Below are 24643 nucleotides of genomic sequence, written 5' to 3' on the forward strand. Positions count from 1 at the left end.
AAGAAGAGTATTTTAACGTCGTGGGAAATTATCCCAAGAGACCTTAAAGATCTACACGAGAGAGAGAGAGAGAGAGAGAGAGAGAGAGAGAGAGAGAGAGAGAGAGAGAGAGAGAGAGAGAGAGAGAGAGAGAGAGAGAGAGAGAGAGAGAGAGAGAGAGAGAGAAGAAGAAGAAGAGTATTTTAACGTCGTGGGAAATTATCCCAAGAGACCTTAAAGATCTATCCGAGAGAGAGAGAGAGAGAGAGAGAGAGAGAGAGAGAGAGAGAGAGAGAGAGAGAGAGAGAGAGAGAGAGAGAGAGAGAGAGAGAGAGAGAGAGAGAGAGAGAGAGAGAGAGAGAGTTTTTAACGTCTATAAAAGGCCGAAGTCGGCTTATGAGACAAATCAAAGTACATGAGGTGGGTGTCCTCTGTGTATCCGTAAGGATAAAAGGTACAAAAGTAAAAGTGGCTATCCTGTATGATGACTGGGGGAGGAAAGTGATACAAGGGTGGGGATGGAGCTCCAAAACTAGGGAAAAGATGTAATCCTATATACTGGGGTAGAATGTACAATCATAAGATGAAATGCTATCCTATCTCTAGCTCCATCTAGTACCATAATCCGGGTGTAGTACAGGATGCATGGGCGGGTAGGGTGTGAGCAGTCCTCGTAAGATGGCTGCTAGATCTGCAAAAGCCCGGAGGCATCTCTCCTCCAAGGATCTATAGTAGTGCTCCTGGATCTCCTGGATCTTGCTCTGGTGTAGGCGAGGTGCCTTGCGTCCATGGGTACGTGGGCGTCTGCAAGTTTGGACCTCCTCAGCCTGCTGTAGAGTCACTCCTCTCTGGATGGTCGGAGGTGGTGGAGCTGCTATGGTCCTTAGAAAAAAGTCTGTGAGCTGCGTTTGGCGCTCATCTCTCCTTGCTGATGCTACCTGGAGAAGGGAGTCCCGATGCTGCTTTATCTCGAGGAGAAAGCGGCCGAACTGTTGCTGGTCTCTTGACTCAAAAATCTGATGTAGAGTGGGTTGATCTACAAACAAGGTCCGGTATCTACTATCTGCCTCTGATCTCCTCATGTGCTCTACATCTGCAAACATAGTGCTCCTCGCTCTCAATCTCTGTTGTGCAAAGTCTGCATATCCTCTCTGCTCTGGGAACATGTGTAGCTCGTCTGCCTCAATCTCTAACTGGTGTGACGACACTCTGAGCTGTTCGATGGCGACCCATGCTCTATGTGGCATGTAGATATCTATGTATCTCGGTCTTTGGATGAACCCATCTGCTAGGATAGTCAGGAAGTGATCTCTGTAGTACTGCCTCTTCGTGGGGAGAGGCTCTCTGGGTGTGATCCATGTCTTCCTAATGTAGAGCTGCAGAGGTCTTGTCTGAGAACACGATTCCTCTCAGTGTGTGAGGCGTATATGAGGAGAGTCAGGATCATACTGAAAAGGAGGCAGGTATGTGATGTCCAAACCATGGGATGTAAACCACTCTGTGACCTGTGAGTACCATGCTCTCGTGTCACCCTCTTGATGCAGCTGTATCGATGCCTCAAAAGCTCTACGGGTGAGTCTGTTTGGTGGGAGCTCTGGCATGCGCTAAATGAAACAGATCGTCTGAAAAAGGGCCTCTACTAGCATCGATGGTGTGGCTAGCGCTGCTATGATGATGTCGTGTGGTATTGAGGGTTTGCTATGGAGCAAACGAGAGATCAGATCATAATGATCTATGGGCGCTCTATCTATGTCCATAGAGGTGTTGAGAGTCCTGGTGCCCATATTGCCGCGGCATACATCATGGCAAGTGTGACTAGTGTCAAAGAGCCACCCTTTGGTGCGGGGCTCCTAGAAGTGGGCCTGATGGCATCTGCGCTCTAGGGTGGCCAACGCTGCATATCCCCGTGTAATCCGGTCTCGGGCTGCCTGGGCCATGGTAAATTTGCCAGTGGTGCCAGTAAAAGTCACCCCCAAGTAAACATATGAGTCAACCCCCAAGTAAACACTAACTGACGACGTTAGTGGGGATGTCGTGGTATTTAGTCAATACTATGTATGATGGAGCTGATGGTTATATTGTCTTGTGGGTGACTACCATGGGTCTATACCTTGCACTTTCCTTCAAGGGTGAATCTGGGCTTATCCTGGATTCATCTAGGTATATATATATGAGTCAACCACCTTGACCTGTCTGCCTGCTGTTGTAAGTACTGCTCTACTACGAATTGTCCTGGAGGTATGGAAGATCATGACCTTGGTCTTGCCAAGGTTCACCGTGAGCCCTCTGTTTGTGCAGAAATCATCTTAAGGCTCATAGGTGGCTATGTAATCCCTCCTGTGTCTCAGAAACAAGGATGATATCATCAGCATAGAGCATAATGTGGAGCGGTATACCTGCCAAGTTTGAGCCCGCCGCCTGCTCGTAGGATGTAATCTGAAATCTCGTTGATGTAGAGACCAAATAGAGTCGGGGAGAGAGGGCATCCTTGCTTCACACCGATGGTGCTAGCAATGGGATCCGATAGTCCACCAAGGCATCGCACTCTACCAGTGACCTGTGCATATAAAGAATGAATGGCCCATATCATGTCAGAGGGTATCTGTAGCTCCTGAAGGCGCTGAAAGAGTTTGGGGATGGTGTCAAATGCCTTGCGGAAGTCCACAAAGCAGCAGTAGAGTCTCCTGCTCCGCGCCTTCGCTCCGTCTATGAGACACCGAAGCACGAAAATGTGATCGATAGTCAAGAAAGTGCGTCTGAAACCTGCCTGTCCTGGTGCTCGTATCCCTGATGCCTCTGCATGTGTGCTAAGCTCTGCCTCAAGAACTGCCCCGTATAGTTTGGTCAGTGTGGCCAATCATGATAGTCCTGTAGTTCCCTGGATCTAGGGTGTCGCCAGATTTGTGGATAGGCACAATGGTGTAGGGTAATCCAAGATGTGGGGACAGCCAGACTCAACTGTCTGTGCTGTGAAGGTCCTCTGAGAAGAGGAAAGGCCATACCAATCTGTCTTCGCCATCTTGCCTGTATCTCCTGCCTCCAATCCTTCGGTGTCAACCAAAACAGAATCCGCGCCAACGCCGCCACCAAACCGCTTCTTGGAGTGGCATGCTGGGATTTCCTACCAACTATATCAAAGGTTCTTGCAAAAGCACACGGCTTGGAATCAACTAGTCCTTCTCTTGTAATCTCTTACAAGTAATCTAAGTTATCTTGCTTAATATATCGACAACGATTCTTGCTTTTGTAAGTCTTCCTATTGTTTACATGGCATTGCATCTACAGTCCAGTACCAGTTCAAGATATCAACCAGTTCAAGATATCAACCATGTAAAAGGAAAACATAAAAGGAAAACTTGACGACACGAAAGACAATCAATGGAGATTCAAGATGAAGATTATCTTAAGTGCTTATTGTTGGGTTAAAGGCCCAAATGACCCCTTTTATGTACATTTTTAAAGTTACTAACCTTTGGCCAAGTTCACATTGAACTTGGCCACTAACTTAAAAATGGTCCTATACTTTAATAAAGGGAATGTGAGCCCAATTTGCTCACTTACTTATTCCCCTTCACAAAACGTGTAGCGCTCTCTCTCTCTCTCTCTCTCTCTCTCTCTCTCTCTCTCTCTCTCTCTCTCTCTCCCTCCTCCTTCGTTTTCTAACGTCCCCTTCTCTGCAGGCCATCGCCACCTCTCCAAGCCTCAAGCCCTGCACTTCTCCTCGTGCTCTATCACTTGCACACACTGCTGCGCACTCATCAACTGGTATCAGAGCCAAATTAGGGTTTTCTTCCAAACCTGCAAGCACTGATTTTCAGCCAAGGAGGTCAACTTTCACGCGAGATTTTGCAATTTTATCGCCAAAGGATTCGTCCCTGGACACTAGAGGGCTCCCGGCTAATCAAATTGACCTAAAACAGGCTGAAATTATGTCAAAATCAGCAAATTACAGGTTATGATGTTAGGTGCAGTGGAATGAATGTTGTATTTTCTCAAGATTAGTGATCTTTATTGCTCAAGGTTCCTTTTAGTTCTTAGGGAAAGAGAGAGCTTTCCGTCTTGTAGAGTGCTGTGGTCACCAACAAAGTGAGTGGATATTGTGCGTGCAAGTGAATGAGACTGAGATGAGAGAAGAGATACGACACCGAGAGGTTGTAAAACCCTCCTCCGAAGGCCCCACTCTTGTCGGCGAGAGTGGTCTACTTGATTGCACAAAGGTGTACAATGCGAATGCAATGGATTGATGCAATGGGACTATGCCGATGGCGACGACGGTGATGACAACGACGACTTGATGGCTGAAATCTGGGATCTTCTAATCGCTGAATTCGGGAACTGTTTTGGTGGCTGAAAATGACTGTTTTGGCTGCGTTTTTATGGTTGAAAATGAGGGAACATTTGCAACCAACTTGGGATGAAATCTGCTAGGCTGAAAACTGCGTGGATCTGATGTGGTTTAGGCTGAGAATCAAAAACGCTGGCTGGATTTGTGTTTGCCAAAAACACTAATGGCTGAAATATCAAAACGCTAATGCTGATCTGCAGCAGTCCCTAGCGTTAGTGAAAACGCTGATTGGGGCTGATGTTTGGTGAGCAAAAACGCCATATAAGGGAGCTTGATGGCGAGGATCTACTGTGAGTGGAAACGCCAGAGCTGCTAACTTGGGTTTGCTTATATATTAACTTAGCAAAATTGCCCTACCTACTTTTGTTGGAAAGTCACTTAAAAATACTAAGTGAAAATAACCAATAAATAGGAAAATAGGCTAAATGCACTGGAAAATTCCCCTAACTGATGCTAATGGATTCTGATGGGAATTCCGATGATCATGCTGTGTGCAACTAGAGGATATGCATCTATGCTAAGTGACTGGGCATGCACGGTCTACGAATAGACTCACAAAAGTGTCAGATCACTGTTAATATAAACCGACTTGACTGACTAGAACCCTGCTATGGTGTAGCTTGTCCACGGACACACAGGGTTGGGATGTGTCACGTGACATCCTCTCCTTTTCAAAGTGAGGTACTGGTACGGAACTGTATGGCGTCGAGGGAGATCGCCAACAGCATCTGGAATCCTGGAAGGGACTCTTCGCCGGCCCACTCTGCTGTGTGGGTCGTGCGGTACTTGAACTTCATAAAGGTCTGCAACGCTTGCTTCTTTGGGCCACGTCGAAAGCGACACAAAGTCGTTTGAATCTCCTTTCTTGCTTAATTTCGTTTAGAGTCCTGCTTCTTTCGTCTTCAAGAATCTCCATGGCTGAAAATTCCTGAAACCATCTCCAACACAAAACCATGAACATACCCATTCCATGTAAAGTGAAGGAAAAAAATATTGTCTTCTCTAAAGACTGTGTATGCAATGTCGATGAACATAGAGACGGAATGACAAACCGTTCATCAAACACATGCAAACAATGAGGTCGAATCTTTTCTGTTTGATCGAAATCAATCAACCGTGGCAAATCACAATGGAAATGCCCATGCTTGGTGCTCATACAGTATACTATCATGTGCTCGTTCGGAAACTGTGTCCTGCCAAGGAAGAGACATAAGAATGTGACTTCTTGACATACAAACTTTTCAACTTTTCATGAACAATCCGCATACATTCGTGCTCTCATGGAAAAGGGATCACATAACGATGCTGACTAAAATACAGGAAACCTTCACGAATGAAATACTTGAACAATGGTGCGTATCAATCATACGAACACATAATACTTCCTGTGATGGTTCCTTGGACCAAGGCTCGAGAGCCAAGATCGCTTCTTCGGGATCTATCGAATCGTCTTGTGGGGGATCTGTGGACCTCGACTCGAAAGCCAAGATCTATTCTTGGTGATTGATCGAATCTGCAACGAGGTTAGCTTCGCTAGAAAAAGCATCCACTAACACCTCATCCTGGTGAACAATCACATCTTCTTCATGCAATGCATCATGCTTGTCTATTTCATCCAAATCATCATGTAAATCATTATCATTCAAATCATCATGCTTCTTATAATCATGCAAGTTCTGTGTGTCATGCTGTGGAGAAAAAGAGACTGAAAGAGTCTCCTTATCTTGAATCCTTTCAACCTTGTCCTGCATATTAGCAATGAGAGATGGAGAAGGAGCAGTGTCCACTCCATGAAAGACAGTAGGAGAATCACTTTTGGCATTGAGAGTTAAAGTGCTAGCCTCCCAATCAACGAGAGGGTTTATTTCACGAAACCATTGCATGCCTAAAATCATATCACATCCTGAGAGAGGAGAAACAACAAATCTTCTAGTGAAGGCAGTCTGTTGAATTGTAAACAACACATCAAGGCGCTCCTTCGTGATGAGAGCATCCATACCAGGACGAAAGCCAGAGACCTCGATAGGGGATCTCGGACTAACTTCGAGGCGGGCTCTCTCAACAAGAGAGGGGCTGATCACATCATGCATACTTCTCGGGTCAAACAATATGACAAAACGGTGCCCCGACGAACGACCATAACATTTAATGACAGAATTGTGTTATCATTCATTGCATTGACAGATGTAGTGGGTGCTGTGGGTTCTTTAGATTCATTTGATTCAAGCTTAGGACATGTTCGTTTTATGTGACCCTTAATGTGACAATGAAAACAAAGACCTGCCTTAGAATAAGTGCTTTGTTCTTCCGAAGTGATGTAATCTCCTACAATTCCTTGTGCTACCTTTTCATATGGAGTAAGCTTAGGTTTAGCAGTTGTGTTAGCCTTACCCTTAGATTCATTGGAAGAATTCTTTGATGAGATACTGTTGGTAGATTGGTTAGAAGAGTTATCATTCTTACCATTCTTACCGTTCTTACCGTTCTGAGAAGTCTGCGAGGTACTTGTGGAAGTCTTGTTCTCCTTAGGCTTTCCTTTGTTGTGCTTCATCTCGTGGGTGAGAGCAATTGCTACCGCTTTATTGAGATCGATTGGATACAGTACCTCGACATCATATTTGATATACTCGTCCAATCCGTAAAGAAATGCCTCCTTGCGCTTCGCATCCGATTTGTGTAATTGAGTGCAAAGCTACAAAACACGATTAGAGAAAGACATAACCGGCATACTGTTTTGCTTGAGAGCTCGCCAATCGTCCTTCAATCGTGCAAGGTACTGAGGTGGCATAAACCGCGCCTTGAGCTTGTCTTGGAAATCAGCCCAACTAAAAGAGAGGCGTGAAATCGTCGGCTGCCTCTAGGTGCGCGGCTAGCTGTGCCTCTTGCCATGCCTGGTACCAATTAATGGCATCACCGGCAAGGTACATAGTTGCCGTCAAAACTTTGCTATTGTCTGTTTTCTTAGTTGTCGCAAAGTAAGCATTAAATTGATGCAACCAAGAATGAATAACAGTAGCATCCATCTTACCGTCATACTTACTGAAAGTCAACTACTCTGTGACTGGATTGTGTGAATCCGCATCGTGGCTTGCGCCACTAGACGAACTCCCACGATCTTTGGGTGGTTCGGTCTTCGAGGCTAGGACTTGGGAAATAAATTCTTGATTACGAATCTCCCTTTGAGCTTATTGCTCGACGTCCCTTTCTGCTTTGCGTTCTTTTCGTTAAGCGCGCTAGCGTTCGAGAGCAAGTCGATTTTCTTCTTGTTGTGCGGCCAATCTTGCGTTTCTTTCGTCGCGCTCGCGTTCTAAAGCAAGGCGCTTGTCTTCCTGTCTATCCATCATGGCCATCATTTGCTTCATCATTGGCTCCATAGGGTCTGGTGTAGATGGCGAAGGGGGAGGGTTGAAGAAATCATCTCCGGGTGGGGACGAGTCTCCGTCGCCTCTCTCATGCTCATCACCTGTATGCGAAGTATCCATTCCGCTTCGGGTGACGACCATGCACTATGATCTTGGGGTCTTAAGCTCGCAAGGAACTTGGGTTCTTGAGGGTCTTGAGGTTCTTGAGGTCCTTGATTCGTGAGAATCTTGGGTTCTTGAGGTTCTTGAGTCTTGAGTCTTGAGGGTCGTGGGTTCTTGGGGTTCTTGAGGTTTTCTTTCGCTTGCAAAATCGCGTTGAGAAGGATCTTCTCTTCACCCGAGTTCTACCCTTTTCTGCGGACGGGCGCACCCCTTGGCGGCCTTGCGCTCACACCAAGGTTGCTTTTTCCCACCTCAGGTCGATTGGCCGGCCGCTAAGTGCACGGTCCGCTCTCAATGAGTGAAAAGAGACACAAGGGGAGGCTGGACAAGCCCTTCTTTCATGGGATTCCTGTCACTCTTCAACAAAACACGATTAGAAATCGCGACGCCCAAGTAAACTTGGGTTCTACTTGATTGCACAAAGGTGTACAATGCGAATGCAATAGGACTATGCCAATGCCGACGACAACGACTTGATGGCTGAAATCTGGGATCTTCTAATCGCTGAATTCGGGGACTGTTTTGGTGGCTGAAAATGACTGTTTTGGCTGCGTTTTTATGGCTGAAAATGAGGGAACATCTACAACCAACTTGGGATGAAATCTGCTTCTGTGTCTAGGCTGAAAATTGCATGGATCTGATGTGGTTTAGGCTGAGAATCAAAAACTCTGGCTGGATCTGTCTTTGCCAAAAACGCTAATGGCTGAAATATCAAAACGCTAATGTTGATCTGTAGCAGTCCCTAGCGTTAGTGAAAACGCTGATTGGGGTTGATGTTTGGTGAGTAAAAACGCCAGATAAGGGAGCTTGATGGTGAGGATCTGCTGTGAGTGGAAACGCCAGAGTTGTTAACTTGGGTTTGCTTATATATTAACTTAGCAAAATTGCCCTACCTACTTTTGTTGGAAAGTCACTTAAAAATAATAAGTGAAAATAACCAATAAATAGGAAAATAGGCTAAATGCACTAGAAAATTCCCCTAACTGATGCTAATGGATTCTGATGGGAATTCCGATGATCATGCTGTGCGCAACCGGAGGATATGCATCTATGCTAAGTGACTGGGCATACACGGTCTACGAATAGACTCACAAAAGTGCCAGATCACTGCTAATCTAAACTGACTTGATTGACGGGAACCCTGCTATTGTGTAGCTTGCCGACGGACACATAGGGTTGGGATGTGTTACGTGACATATGACAGCAAAATACAGGTTTTGCAAATCATGTATTAAGGTGTGGGAACATCTCTACTAGGTCCCCGCTACCCGAAAACAAAGAAATTGCATAAAAACAGGTCCCAAAACAGGTGTTTTTAGCAAATTTCAGATTTACTTAGGTTTTTGCAAGTGTATTTTCAATGCGTCTACATTGAGGAAAGTGCAAATTGATGCAATTTATGCTATGCATGACCATTTGTGGCTCAATTTTTTGCAATTTGATGCTACAAATTGGGGCTTTTGCTCATACATGCTTCTAAAGGCTGTGCATTAGCCTTATGTATGTTCTGTGAGGCTAAAAATGACTAAAATTGTTGTTTTTGAGCACAAATTCACTCGCTGAAATTTCCTGTGCGTAAATTTCAGAATTTTTTTTTTGTGCTTAAATTGACCCATTTTGCCCCAAATTGCTCCTGTGACCATTTGGAGCTGTAGTGCACACTTCTGTGAGGCTATACTCCGGTATTGGTGCATTTTGTCCAAAAATTCAACGTATTAGCCCTCTTATTCGTGCAACTATGGCCTCATCTTCTTCGGATGTGAAGAATCTCTTCGAGATTAGGAGGTTCGATGGAACAGGTTTCGACCTTTGGAAAGACATGATCCAAGGAATCCTATTTCTTAAGGATTGTGAAGGGGCACTTGAACAGGTAAAGCCGCAGAATATGATGGATGAAGCATGGGTGAGCGTGAACAGGAAGGCAGTTACATACATCAAAATGGCCATGACCGGTGAGACAGTCATTGATTTGAAAGGTCTCACAAATGCTTTTGACGTGTGGGAGAAGTTAAAGGCGATGTATGAGAATACAAAGCCTGTCAACCAAGTGCATTTGATGCGAAAACTTGTTGGCATGCAGCTAGATGAGTCCAAGAGCGCTGCAGAGCACTTGTCGTTGTTTACAGGTATCTTGTCGTAGTTACAGGATTCAGGTTTGCCTCTTTTTGATGATACGTTGAAAGCTGTTTTCTTGCTCATGACCTTACCTGATTCATGGGAAACATTGGTGGTTTCATTGTCGAATAACCCCAATTTGACCTTTGATGGTGTTAGGGGTTCTATCTTGAATGAGGAAATTAGGAGGAAAGCAGGTGGAGAGGGAGGTAGCTCTGCCAACATGGTTAGAGGTAGGACAGAGAAGAAGAATGTCTATGCACAAAGGAGTAAGAGTAAGAGTAAGGAAAGGGGAAATGTAAGCAAAGACAAGGGTGATGTGACTTGCTATCAGTGTGGCAAGAAAGGTCACAAGAAACCCGATTGCAGGTACTACAAAGCCGAGTTAGAACGGAAAAAGAATGGCGGAGACAAAAAGAAAGAGAAAAAGGAAGTCAAGACGGATGCACAGGATAGCTCAAAGGACAAAGAGAAGGCCAATGTGGCTTCTAGTGTTGTGATTGAGGAGCTGTCAGATGTAGAGGACATATTGTGTGTCACTTTGTCAGATGGTGATGCTTATGACCTTGATGCCTCTCTTAATGTTCATTCACAGGACATGCAGATCACTAAGAGTGATCTTATTGATGCTTTGTTTTGCATGGAAAGGCCGTGTTGGGCAAGTTTATGGCATTGGGTGAAATTAACTCTCACATGGAGTTATGGCACAAGAGGCTTGGCCATATGAGCCAAAAGGGCCTTTCTAAGCTTTGTACTTTGAACAAGCTTGATGCCAAAGACACAAAGCTTGATTTTTTTAATCAATGTCAATATGGCAAGCAAGTAAAGCGTTCTTATTACTCAGGTGTCTCGTAAATCTCGTGTGCTTGATCTTGTACATTCTGATGTATGTAGCATACCTACTAAGTCTATGGGAGGTGCATGCTATTTTGTCTCCTTTGTTGATGATCATTCTAGGAAAATTTGGGTTTATTTGCTTAAATCTAAGGATGAAGCCTTTGCTGCGTTTAAAAAATTTCATGCATTTGTGACCACCCAAACATGTAGAAAGTTGAAATGCTTGCGTATGGACAATGGGGGGGAGTTGACAAGTGCTGAATTTAACAAATTTTGTGAAAATTTGGGCATTAAGAGGGAGCTTACTGTGCCATACAGTCCCTCTTCTAATGGTGTGGCTGAAAGATTCAATAGGACACTTTGTGAGAGGGTGAGATGCATGTTGTCCACAACTAATCTCTCTCATGGATTTTGGGGAGAGGCTTTGAAAATTGCAATCGATATATGCAATCGATCTCCTTACATGTCTTTGAAAGGTGACATCCCTGAAGAGGTTTGGTCTGGCAAGCCTGCTTCATATGATCACTTACGCATTTTTGGTTACGAAGCTTTTGTGCATATTAGACCTGAGTTGAGAAGCAAACTAGATGCCAAGTCCATTAAAGGCCTCTTCATGGGATATGGTGAAGAAGGCGAAATGGGTTACAAGATTTGGTTACCTCAGCTCAAAAGGGTTGTACGCAGCCGGGATGTTGTTTTTAATGAGGCAAAGCTGCTTCAAAACAATTGTGCCTCAAAGCATGACCATAAAAGGGTCAAATTTCAGCATGACCGGCCACCTATTAGGCTTATTATTGACCCTCAGGATGCACCACATATGGCTGAAAATGTAGATAATCCAGTGGTGTTTGAGCCAGAAGATGTTGGGCAGCAAATTGAGGCTCCTGAAGGGCATTTGCAGCCACGAAACAATGCTGAAAATGGTGCTGAAAATGATGTACAACAACTCATTGTTGATGATTTTATCATGCCACTTGATGTAGACCCATTACTGGATAATGCGGATCATTGGGTGAGGCGGTCTACTCGTCCAAGATGGACTGTGAGTAGATATGATCCCTCTTTGCATTACATTATGTTGACAGATGAGGGAGAGCCTCTTACGTACAAAGAGGCAAAGACATGTGAGCACAACGACAAGTGGGAGCTTGCTATGCAGGAGGAGATTAAAGCTTTGCATGCTAATCATACTTGGGATTTGGTGGAATTGCCCAAAGGTAGGAAGGCTATTCCTAACAAATGGGTGTATAAAATCAAGACAGTTGATGCAAAACCCAAGTATAAGGCAAGGCTGGTTGCAAAGGGACATGTTCAGACCAAGGGCATAGACTTTCAGGAAGTGTTCTCTTCTGTAGTGAAGATGACCACTTTGCGTGTATTGTTTGCCATAGTGGCTGCCCTTGATTTGGAAATGGACCAAATGGATGTACATACCGCTTTCTTGCATGGTGATGTGGAGGAAGAGCTTTACATGAAGCAACCCGAGGGTTTTGTTATTCCTGGCAAGGAACATTTGGTATGTATGCTCAATAGAAGCTTGTATGGGTTGAAACAATCATGTAGACAATGGTACAAGAAGTTTGACCGCTTCATGCTCAAACATGGTTACAAAAGAAGCCATGCAGACCATTGTTTGTATACCAAACGTAATGAGGATGGCAGCCCTATCATTCTTGTGCTCTATGTGAATGATATGTTGATAGCTGCAAAGAAAAGAAGCACTGTTGATGCTCTTAAAGGGCAACTGAAATCTGCATTTTCAATGAAAGACCTTGGGACAACTGAACATATACTTGGAGTGAGGGTTAGAAGGCAAAGGGACCAGTGCATATTGTATTTGTCGCAAGAAAAGTACATTGAAAAGATGCTGGACAGATTTAACATGGCTGAAGCAAAGCCTCTTTGCGTGCCATTACAACCATATGTCAAAATTTCCAAGGATGATTGCCCCAAGTCAAAGGAAGAAGCCAATGATATGCAAAGTGTGCCTTACGCTTCAGCTTGTGGCTCACTTATGTATGCTATGGTTGCTACTAGGCCTGACATAGCCCATGCAGTGGGAGTTGTGAGCCGGTTTATGGCTAATCCAGGCAGGTTGCATTGGGATGCAGTGAAGTCCATTATGAGGTACTTGAAAGGGACTAAAAACAAATGCCTCTGCTATGGTAAAGGACCATTGGAGTTGAAGGGATTTTGTGACTCGGATATGGTTGGTGATGTGGATACACGGAAATCCACAAGTAGTTATGTGTTTACTCTTGCAGGAGGTGCTGTTTCATGGTGTTCTAGAGTGCAAAAGATTGTTGCATTGTCTACTATAGAGGCTGAATATATTTCAGCCACTGAGGCTTCTAAAGAAGCCATTTGGTTAGCACGTTTATGCAGCGAGTTTAGTTTGCCTAACAAGGCACCTATGCTTGGTTGTGATAGCCAGAGTGCCATATGTCTGGCAAAGAATGCCATGTTTCATGCACGCACAAAGCATATTGATGTGCAGTATCACTTCATTCGAGAAGTGCTTGAGGATGGCCTTATCACATCGGTTAAGGTTCATACATCACAAAATCCAGCAGATGCTCTCACTAAGTGCTTACCCAAAGCACAACATCAGCTATGCATACAGATGGTGGGAGTCACGTAGCTTAAAGGCGTCATTTATGCCTTTAAGTGGGAGGTTGTTGGGTTAAAGGCCCAAATGACCCCTTTTATGTACATTTTTAAAGGTTACTAACCTTTGGCCAAGTTCACATTGAACTTGGCCACTAACTTAAAAATGGTCCTATAATAAAGGGAATGTGAGCCCACTTTGCTCACTTACTTATTCCCCTTCATAAAACGTGTAGCGCTCTCTCTCTCTCCCTCCTTCTTTGTTTTCTCAGGCCCCCTTCTCTGCAGGCCATCGCCACCTCTCCAAGCCTCAAGCCCTGCACTTCTCCTCGTGCTCTATCACTTGCACACACTGCTGCGTACTCATCACTTATGAGCTTTGGGATGCTGCAAGGTGTGAAAACAAAGCTCCGACCATAGTGTGGCACCCCAACAATCGTGTTATAACCATACAACGTGATCTAGCTATTGTATTGGCTTGGTGGAGAAAAGATGCAGACACCATACTTCATATGGTAAGACTCCATTTTAAAATTGATACTACATGTTATGGTTGTAGAATCATGGGCAATTAGAAGATTTTCATATAAGTAAAAAGTATTTCAGTTAAATGCAAACAAGTTTAGACAATACCCAAAAAGGTTTAAACAGGGCCAAGCAAGGTCAGCCGAGTTTAAACAATTCCCAAATAACTCAAAGTCTCAAGCAAGGGCAAACAAACGGTTTCTCTCATCCCAAAAGGGTAGAAAATGTTTGGCTTCTCGATTTCATCTACTGGATTTCATATCAAGAAAGCTATGGAGAAGTAACTTATGTTTGAAATTGCATATGGACTTTATATTTGGAGAAATTTTCATTGATCATGTTCGGATTTAATATCCAAATTTTATTAGCCCTGAAGACATGTTCCAAATTCTCCATAAAGAAGGTCACGGAATCATGGTGAAGAACCATATGTCAACGATGATGTTTCTTGAGCTTTATGATAAGGTAAAAAATCTTATGTCTTTATGTTGTACAGAGTTTAAATACTACCCATGCATGAGCATGAGGTAAGAGCACCATATCAATCTTGAGCTTTATGATAAGGTCAAAAATCTTATGTCTTTATGTTGTACAGGTTTTAAATACTACCCATGCATGAGCATGAGGTAAGAGCACCATATCAATCTATCTATGTCTTGTCCCTGGGTCATGTTGTTGAGAGTGTCTTTATGCATGATGTTTCTTGAGCTTTATGATAAGGTTAAAAATCTTATGTCTTTATGTTGTACAGGTTTTAAATACTACCCATGCATGAGCATGAGGTAAGAGCACCATATCAATCTATCTATATCTTGTCCCTGGGTCATGTTGTTGAGAGTGTCTTGTTTTTCTGTTAACTCATCCTTATGTTTGTGAACTCAATGTTGTCCCACTGTGCCTACAAAGAGAAGTACACACATTCTATATTGTTGTCCAAGGGGGGACTTCTACTCTTGTGCCATGTGGTTTTTTGTTAGATGTCTTGTTAGATGTCAGATATCAATTTTACAGGGGGCATTGTCAGGAATAAAACCTCCTTGATGAAACCTTTCCCCACACATTACTTGCATACAAAAAACACACATTCTACTAGTAGGGGGGTTGCTTGTGAGACTGGTTGCGAATTACATTATGGATATGGCAATTGTGGCGCATCCCTTGTTTATACACTTTCTACTCCGACTAAATGGTTTTTGGGCTTAGTCACTAATGATGTTCTGCTAATTGTGTATTGGTATTAATACTGTTTGTGAACTATAATATACTAGATCGAAGCTACTTGGGTACGGGTACTATAGACACTCGTGTACTAGCATTGAAATGTTACTGGTAGTGGTACTGTAATATACACACTAGTACTGGTACATGTACTAATACTTTATTATACTGAATTGATAATGCTGCCACTTGTGTGATATACTACTTGTGTGATATACTGGTCCTAGGATTGAACTGTTTGTGTACAATAGTATACTGAACTAATAGTGGGGCTACTTATGAAACTGGTACTGGTGCTAATTGTGTGTTGGTAATGAATATGTTATGGTACTTAGATTGTTTTTTTACTATAAAAGACTAAGACTGACGCTATTTTGTGTACTGGTACTGGTGCCACTTGTGTACTAGTGCTGTATTGGTATTGGTACCGATTTATACTGAATTGGTACTGATGCTACTTGGGTACTGGGGATATTGGTACTGGTGTAAAAATGGGTGGACTTGTTACCTGGCTAGGATAGTATAAGGATAGTGTGTAAATGTCCTTGGGCATTATTTATTGGGGCGAGTTGCCCTAGGGAGTCCTTGGTGTCTTATAGTAACTAGTACGGTAACTGGTGCTGTTTGGGTACAATATTATAATGTGGACTGGTATTGGTGCTACTTGTAAAATTGGTACTGGTATTGTATTGTAATGAACTTTAACACACACACACACACACACACACACACACACACACATTGCTAGGGATAGTGTTAATTGACACTGGTGCTACTGAGATTGGAGTCAGGTATGGTACTGATGCTACTTGTGGGTTGGTCTTGATACTGGGACTATATTATACTAGATTGATACTACTACTATATTATACTAGACTGATACTGGTGTTACATATGTACTGGTGCTGATGCTACGTGTGTATATACTCTACTGACACTGGAATTGGTTTGTACTGAACTGGTACAACTGCTACTAGTGTGATATACTGGTACTGTAACTGGTGAGGTTTTATACGGGACTGGTGCTACTGTTATTGGTACTTCTTGTGTACGGGCATTGCATTTGTAATGGTCCTAGTGATAATATATTGGACTAGTGCTACTGTACTGGTACTGGTGCTACTTGTGGACTGTTACTACAATGGTCCGGTACTGGTGATATTGGAACTGGTGAAAAAATAGGTTGACCCTTACCCGGCTAATGGCAACTTCCACTGTATCACTTGCTACGGGGAGGTTTTTTTGCACCTTACGGGTTTAAGAAAGGCTTTCAGTTTGTGATTAACTTATCAGTGGCATATATATGTGCATCCTTCTGTTTGGGCTGTGAAATTTTGTTTGAGGTTAATGAGTATGTGCAATAAATAGCTACGGGCTTTTTCATTTGCATAGTTTTGGAATACTTTTAAAGGTGGTATCCTCTTACATAACACAAGATAAATGTTGCGCGGAGTTATTGTTTTTTTCTTAAACATAATGACAAAAGCTCTTGTGAATGGCCCTTTATGATAGGATTGACTGAGGGGTTAACATACGACCTGGTATACTCTGTTATGGCTGGTGTGGCTGGTATGATATTGATGCTGTACCTTTGAGTGTTGTCGAGCTACCATTACCACTCGGTTTCGTTCTATATTGATCTAATGTTATGGATTTAGAACTTTAACATCTGATCTCTTAGCCATGAATGGATGATGTGTATAGGGTTTTGATTGATTGTGGGCACAATGGTTATTAGACTGATGTGTGCTTGTGGGGTTGGTACCGAGCTTACCATTCTTGCTTAGATATGAACTAGGCCGACGTAGTGGTAGTATATTGATCCTTTGTAAAAGTGCTCATCTTGGTCGAATATAGTTATTAATGTTGTGAACAGGTTGTGGCCGAGTATGGTAAGATAATGGTTATGAAAGGCTGTGGATTATGGTAAATACGATTGTAAATGGGCTCCTCGTAAACCTGTAAATGGTTGTTTATTGGATCAAAATTATGGACCATGGAGTCTCCCCCGAAGACTTGGACATCGGTGTTCTAAGGGGGCATTGTTAGTAATAAAACCTCCTTTGATGAAACCTTTCCCCACACATTACTTGCATACAAAAAACACCCATTCCTTCCTTTTTATAATCTCTCTCTCTCTCTCTCTCTCTCTCTCTCTCTCACACACACACACACACACACACACACACACACACACACACACACGTGTAGACCCCAACTCCTCACACACAAAGCTAAAGAATAAAGCAAAATATGGAAGACAATCTAGTAGAGTCTATTGCACACACTCAAATCGATACAAAATGCATAGCCCCAAAATGTTTGACTCAACCTTGGAACCATATTGGGGTTGAATATTTAATACATGGGATCTAAGTATCTCATCTTGAAATGGCCTATCTGCTCGAAGGCCTAAAGCTACTTAAGTGAGTGATGCATATTATGACCATAGTAAATTCATATGGTGAAAAGCTAAGTGAGATGGTGCATATGATGACCAAATATAATTGAGATGTAGGATGCCATCTCTTAAGAATGACATTAGGCATAATTTTCAAACGCACTTGTGAGAGAAGGTATTTTTTTGGTCTTAAGTTTCTAAAGCAAGTGAAAGTGGACAAGCGCGAATATGGTGCCAAGTGCCCAAAATCAGCAATTTCTCATAAAAATGTTTTAGCATGTTTTTTCTATAAAGAATGTTTTATAATGCACAATTTTCTTTCGAGATCGATAATGACCCTTATTGAAGTGCGTGGTTTCCTTATGCTTAAGCTTTCAATCATGTGTCTATAGTTTGCACATATAGGTGTTCAGAGTCCCAAAAAAAAGACCATGAATAGTATGGTGAGGACTTGGCACATTCTCCCCAAAGTTGTATAATCACAAGGGAACTAGTCTTGCTTGGTGGGCCTCGCCATATAACGTCTATAGAATATACCAGGACATATGCAAAGTAACATTTAGCTTCACACACTGAAGGGAACAAGAGCATGACTAATTTGGTAAGGGCGGCACTGCATGGAAGGGATATACATTTGAAAAATGCTATAATGTTTATGGGAGAAAGTGCATCAATTATTAGAGATTATAGGGACGGTTACAATTGAGATTATATCCATTGAGGTTGTACTACTATGTCTATGGATGAATGTTTTTTCTAGTATACCTGCTACATGTAATTTCTTCCAAACGGAAAGTATTTCAAAAAGAAAATTTCCATCGAATGGTTGGTAGCTTAGAACGCCAGTTCGCATTTTTGAAGGTGGATGTCGAGTGTGTTTTGTCTTTCGTCTTTTGTAGTTATTTGTGTTTTACCTTTCTTCTTTTGTAGTTATCCTCAGTACAATGAATGAGAACAATTATTAATGTATCCCCAGTACAATGAATGAGAATAATTATTAATGTAACTTATGGCATCGACAATGTATGTTGCACTGATTGTCATGTCGATGTTTTCAGTGATCATGCAACGCATGCCAATTGCGATCGAATCTAGCTCATTGAACTTAGAGTCTAGGATCCACTGCTGAAGGGCATTTATGTTACCCGCGTTGATCTTCATTTCAACTTTTGTAATGTTAGTTTGATTGTACAACTTATTCAAGGCAAGGTTGTTATAGTGTTGGACGTCTGATTTGTCAGTACAAATTATCATAGTATCGTTGTTGATGTTCATGCACATGCACTTCATCTATAATACATGCACCCAAGGTACAATTGATCTCATCTACGACTGGTTTTGTTTCACGAATAATGGTCAAGAACTGAAGCAATTTAGGTTTCGTTGCATGTCTTACAGAGCATGACATCTTGTACAAAGTTGCATGTAGCCAGTGGACCGAGCTTATGATATGGCATGTGTTACAAAGCTCACGTGCATGATTACAAACTGGGGTAGTTGGGCAAGATCACCGAGCAAGAGAACAATGTTGAAGGGACTGCCAATGTACTGCTTGTTACATTGACATGTTGTCTTACGATAAATATTGCTCATGGGTCTCATGAATAGAGAGGGGATATTGTTGATTCGTGGTTGGTATCTTAAACTGGTATTGGACTGTAGATGCAATGTTGCTAAGTCTTGTTGCTTCCGCTCCGATGCCAAAGCGCCCAACAATAATACAAAAGTGAGAGCAGTAGGAGTGTCTATTTCATTTGTCTGTCGACCTCGTTTATCGCTATATATGTGAGGTATGATGCCGTACTACAGGAGGGCCATATTTCTAGATTGTGAGCAAAGATCTCACATTGCATGCTGCAATCTTTATACAATGCAGTACTTTCAAACCATGACCTAACATATGGGATAAGCTAGTTTCAAGTTGGTTGCAGTTTGCTCCCTAGCTTATTGACGCCTGGACTGTAATCTTCTAGGTCTTGAGAACTTCATACTGACACCTAGTACGAGAGAAACGAGGACAGATATAGTATGGTATCAATTATTTAGACACTTAGTATGGTATCAATTATTTAGAGCTAAAGTAAAGATGCACAAGGTGAATTCACTACTGCGATACACCACATGCATTCATTACTTATGTATTTAGTATTGTAATACATCATATTCATTGACTAGCAGCTGTATGCAAAGAGTTACGTGTGTAGCTAACATGTGCAGATGTTGATCCACATCGAGTGTATAGTTCTGAAAACGAGATCCAAATAGACCGAAGCAAAGGAAGTAATGCGGAAAATTTTAAAACGAGCAAATAGATAAAGCATGAATGAACTACAATAATAGACGAGGTGCTTTACTGACCTGCAATGTTGTATTGTTACTTTTTGATTGTCCAATCTACAGGCCAATATTTGAGTCAAGCTACAAAAAAGCAATGTGAATAGTTAAATATATCTTCTTGCAATGAAACGTCACAGACTGAAAGTGCAAAGTATACAGTGCATGTCAAACAGAGGTGCCATACAAAAGTATAGTGAAGAGATGGCACTGTGGTCTCTTCAAAAAATTATAAGAAATGGAAGCCGTGCCTTGCTTCATAGCGTTTATGTGTTGCGCCAAGCAAACGCATGCACATGGAAAATTGGATGCAGATAACGGACCTTGCAGTGTTGTCGAGGTGGAGTCGCGCTTGTGCGCAATTGGAACATGCAGTGTTGTGAATATATGTCTTCCTTGCCATACATAAAACACGCAGATGTAACTTTATGTAATATGTCCTCAAATCAATCTCTCTCTCTCTCTCTCTCTCTCTCTCTCTCTCTCTCTCAAGCTACTTTGGTCAACAATTATTTCTTCTTGCCTCCTTGCTGAGACTAACCCACGTTATGTATCGTGCTTCCAATCTACACATGATAATGGGCATCTTGAGGTCAACGTCTCCATAGCAGAAGGCACTATATTCAGCCCGCTCATCAATAATCCAAACACACATCTAGCGAACTACTATTACGTGATGCTCATGGGATTTAGTACGGGTGGTGTTCTGCTCGATACCATTCACCTTCAAAATAAAGCCAAAAAGTGGCGGGACATTGTCATATGTAGCAGTTATGAAGCCCATACTACCTTGCATTCAACTGCCTACTAGGCACTGTGGCAAGCTATGACCAACTAGAACTTGTAAATGCCCCACGTTATACTTCTCAACACATCAACCTATTGTTCAAGGTAACACGACGCCAAATTTGTCAGTTCGTTTGACGTATGTTATTTCCAAGGGGTTTTAATTAGGGTCTCAATCAAGTAGCAAATCTTTTCAACACCGCCCGAAAGTGAGGGTGTAAGGAGTGGCCATAGAGATGGTATACTCAAGCTCATCATTAACAAATGTAAAAGATCTATTGATGCCGTTGACAACGATCTCACTTTCAAGAGCAATAGATTTGTTTTTTGCATTGAGCGTCCGCTTCTGAACGTCCGTGAGTCGTGTGCTTTGAATAGTAATGAGCAAAAAACAACTTTAGATCCATCAGTTTTGGCTCTCCAATAACCACTTTCTGCGTGCAGGGGGACGCAATAGTCATCCATTAAAAACTAATATCTCTAGCCAAAAGATGCAACTTGAAGGTTATCAAGGTGCGATCTCTCCAAAAGATGTAGAATCTAGTGCTTACGAGAGAGGTACTCGTAGTTTTGTTAATGATGCAATTGAGGTGGCGGCATGAAGCTTGCGAAAAATCTAGCCCTTTTTTACATACAACCAGATTCCATATGTTTAGTTCAATCGATGTCGCCGCCACCACCCCATGCGGCCAAATCTCCTTTTCAAGCCCTGACGACAGCCATCCCCTCTGTCCAGACAACCTCCTTGAATTTTTGTTGATGTGATGGATCTTATATGCGAAGCCAATAAGAGATGCAAAGAAAGCTGACTCATTTCTATAAGAAAACCGAGATAAGATGCAGCATCATGGGGAATGTATTTGCACAACAAGAGGGTGCTTGGCACCCAACATATATGATATATTGAGTGTATAACTAAATAAAATAATTTCTGAATCTTGAGGTTGCAAAATGCATTCAGCAATAGACAAATTCTATCCTCTTGATGTTGAAATTGGTTCCTCACTCAGAGAATATATTAATAGAAGCATGCCCTGCGCTATGGAATGTTAAGCCACTGTTGGCGATAATTGCACTCGGCTTGTTCGGCATACTATAGCTACTATATGGAGTTTCTACCTCAATCGCATGCTGCACAAAAGACCTTTGAGGAGATGTGAATAGACATTCATTGCCCGCCCTGGAGTAGCTTTCCTAAGGAAAAATGAGGGTTTGTGTTGGCTACAATACCAAACTGATGTCTGTCATCTGCAGCCATCTGAGCTTGATCCGATAGCTGCTGTGTACATGGACCTTTGCTCATAAGATCCGCCACCAAATTATGGTTATTGGCAAGAAGGGAACTCCGAAGCAGTAACTGTTGTGCGTTCAAATCCAGACCACCAGCATTGCCAGCTTCATATGCGGTTGCTGAAGAGCAATGCTGAGTATACTGTTGTTGCTAATCTCAACTGCACCCACATTCGCTGTCGCCTACACGTGGTTTAGCAAGAGAAGCTCTTTACAGGCCACAATATTGGCCATATTGTCTGTAAAGTTTCTGCTATCCCACCCAGTTGTTGAACGGCCAGTACTTAACTGCTGCTGGAGGCTAATAGGTGGTGACATATTAGTATGCATGTCTCCAAAATTGCCATTACTTCGCAGTCCGTGTTCTTTGGCTTCTCCATCATCAAATCTCTTTGTGTGGAAAAAAGAATTAGCTTTTGCTTCTGCTCTTTGACTATCCTTTTGATCCAGGTCGGCAGCGTAGGCACGTGCATGATTGACTACTTGACTTCTGATGCAATGTGCTGCATCTCCTTGGCGCTAGACATTAAACAACTCCCGCGAACACCATATTCTGCGTTGAATTGTTCATGAGAGATGTTTTTGTTTGTCTCCATATCGTTCGGAAATGCTTGCCTCATCAAATTTTCAGATAGGCTATCAACAGAGCTGAACGAGGAGTGCGACGGCTGAAGCCAACGACTTGCACTAGTGGCAATATTCCCCAAATCCTTTCCCTCAACATTGAGCTGTCTGCCACTAATTCCCTCACACTCTCTGCTAAAAGCGCAAGCAGCTAGCACTGAAGTCGTTGGCTTAATTACTTGAGGATAACCATGATAACCTTCAGTGTGATTGATCCTGATAAGCTTTTTTGCCCTCATGTCCACTTCGATGTTTACTCTTTCCAATTCTTTGGCCTCTGCCGTCTACATCGCCAACAACCTCATAGCATCATTAGAAAAATGTGCTGAACGGGCCTATGAAGGCAATGAGATTTGGTAATTCGACTCTAGATTAGGCCAACTGATCATCGATTGAAATTTGATATCTTCTGTTTCAGTAGCACTAGAACAAACCTCCGCCATGGATTGATCGCACAAAATATCTGATCTTTGAGAGTGCTCATCACATCGGCAAGCATCCGAAGTACCCTCTAGCTTGATGATCTGCGAATAGCCAGGGTTTGAAAGATCTCCGATACTCTTTTTTGGTTTTGCTCGGATTGCTACTGCACGGGCAAACTACGTGGAAAAGAATTGGTGTGAATCTTGAGAATTAGACATGGGGACCTGCTGCATATCATTTCCATGAACATTGAAATGGCTGAGGGCGCAGGGTTGTTGAATCTGCATGAGCTATACTTGGAGCGGCATAATGATGGCCATAAATAGCTGCGCCTGCGAAAACGAGCTGAGTAAGGTAGTTGAAGTTGGACATACTGTTCAACTGGTCACAGGGTCTTGTTTCACACAAAGCTACTATGATCGCTACGCGGGGAAGGCGCATGTAGGCTTATAATTAGGTTGTTATAAATTCTAATATCTAACCAACCCAAATGATTTTCTCATATTAAACTGATCATTTAATGTGGGAGAATAAATGAGGACAAGGGTTAGAATATAGACATGTGCTTATGAATCTATCTCAATACGGCGCCAACGTTAAAGGGGTCTAAATGAGATACGATCTATCAAATAGAAATGCTTGCATAATGGAGCTTGGAAGACCTTAGGGTTAGCTTTATTAAAGACCTCCAGTGGTTAGTGTAAAAGTCCTTAGACCTTACGTTAAGCGAGGCCTATGCTTGAGGTGCTTAATGATTAAAATGCATGTGATGCTTGATAACTAAGGTGCATACTTAAGCTAGGCATGAGCAATCAATCCCTAAAAGGAGGGGGCGAGACCTTGAACCTAGGGGTATGAGTGAGAGAGAGCTCATACTCTTACTAAGCTTGCAATTGATGACCAAGGTGCTTAAGAAGCGTCCCATGCTTGAGGGGGTAAGGTGCTTGAGGAGTTTGAGTCAAAAAGTGCCTAAAAAGGAGGGGGCGAGCCACAAAGCTAGGGGAATTATTTGACCAACCCCCCCACTCACCCAAATGACACCCCTTCCTCAAGGGGCACAAGGACACATGTCAAGCTCTCCCTATGCTTAGCCACATGGGGTTCCTGAATCCTATTGGCTAGGCTAAAGAGGGGTCCAATGAGCATTTAGTTATTTATTTAATTTTCTAAAGCATTTTCCAAGCCCTCTCTCTCAACCCTCTTCTCAAAGGGGAAAGGAGGAGACTTGTCCCAAGGCTAGCATGCTTGCTCGATATGCACTTTGCATGTGATTGACTAGACTTGAAGGGGTCCAATGAGCTTCCACCATGAGCTAGAAGAGGATGTCAACCAAAGCAAGGAGGGGGACTAGCTTGGGGGTATACCCCCCCCCCCCCCCCCCCGCCCAATACACACACACTCATGGTGTGAGGTGCAAAGTGCAACAGCTCCATCTCCTTCTCCAAGCTTGTGGAGAAGTTGAGAGCCTACACCAACACTCTTGGCTATGGAATGCAAATCCAACCAAGAGCCATGCTTCAATGCTTAAGCTTTCCATCTTCTTCATCGTCATCATTATGTTGTTATGCTATGCTAAGCAAGAAGAGTGATCATAAGTGAGGAACTATTTCTTTCTGCTAGGAATGTTTCTTCTTC

General features: G+C 42.8%; 1 protein-coding gene across 1 annotated transcript; it reads left to right on the forward strand.

Annotated features, from left to right (window-relative positions):
* Positions 1-1406: 1406 nt before the first annotated feature.
* Positions 1407-10738, forward strand: LOC147427654 (uncharacterized). Its single transcript, XM_086496744.1, has 3 exons — positions 1407-1442; positions 9719-9862; positions 9989-10738. Exons 1-3 carry the CDS (start codon positions 1407-1409, stop codon positions 10688-10690), a joined length of 882 nt encoding a protein of 293 aa, XP_086352870.1. The 3' UTR covers positions 10691-10738.
* Positions 10739-24643: the final 13905 nt, after the last annotated feature.

Source organism: Adiantum capillus-veneris, chromosome 23 (genome assembly GCF_014529385.1).
Source record: "Adiantum capillus-veneris isolate H3 chromosome 23, ASM1452938v2, whole genome shotgun sequence".
Classification (NCBI taxonomy): domain Eukaryota; kingdom Viridiplantae; phylum Streptophyta; class Polypodiopsida; order Polypodiales; family Pteridaceae; genus Adiantum; species Adiantum capillus-veneris.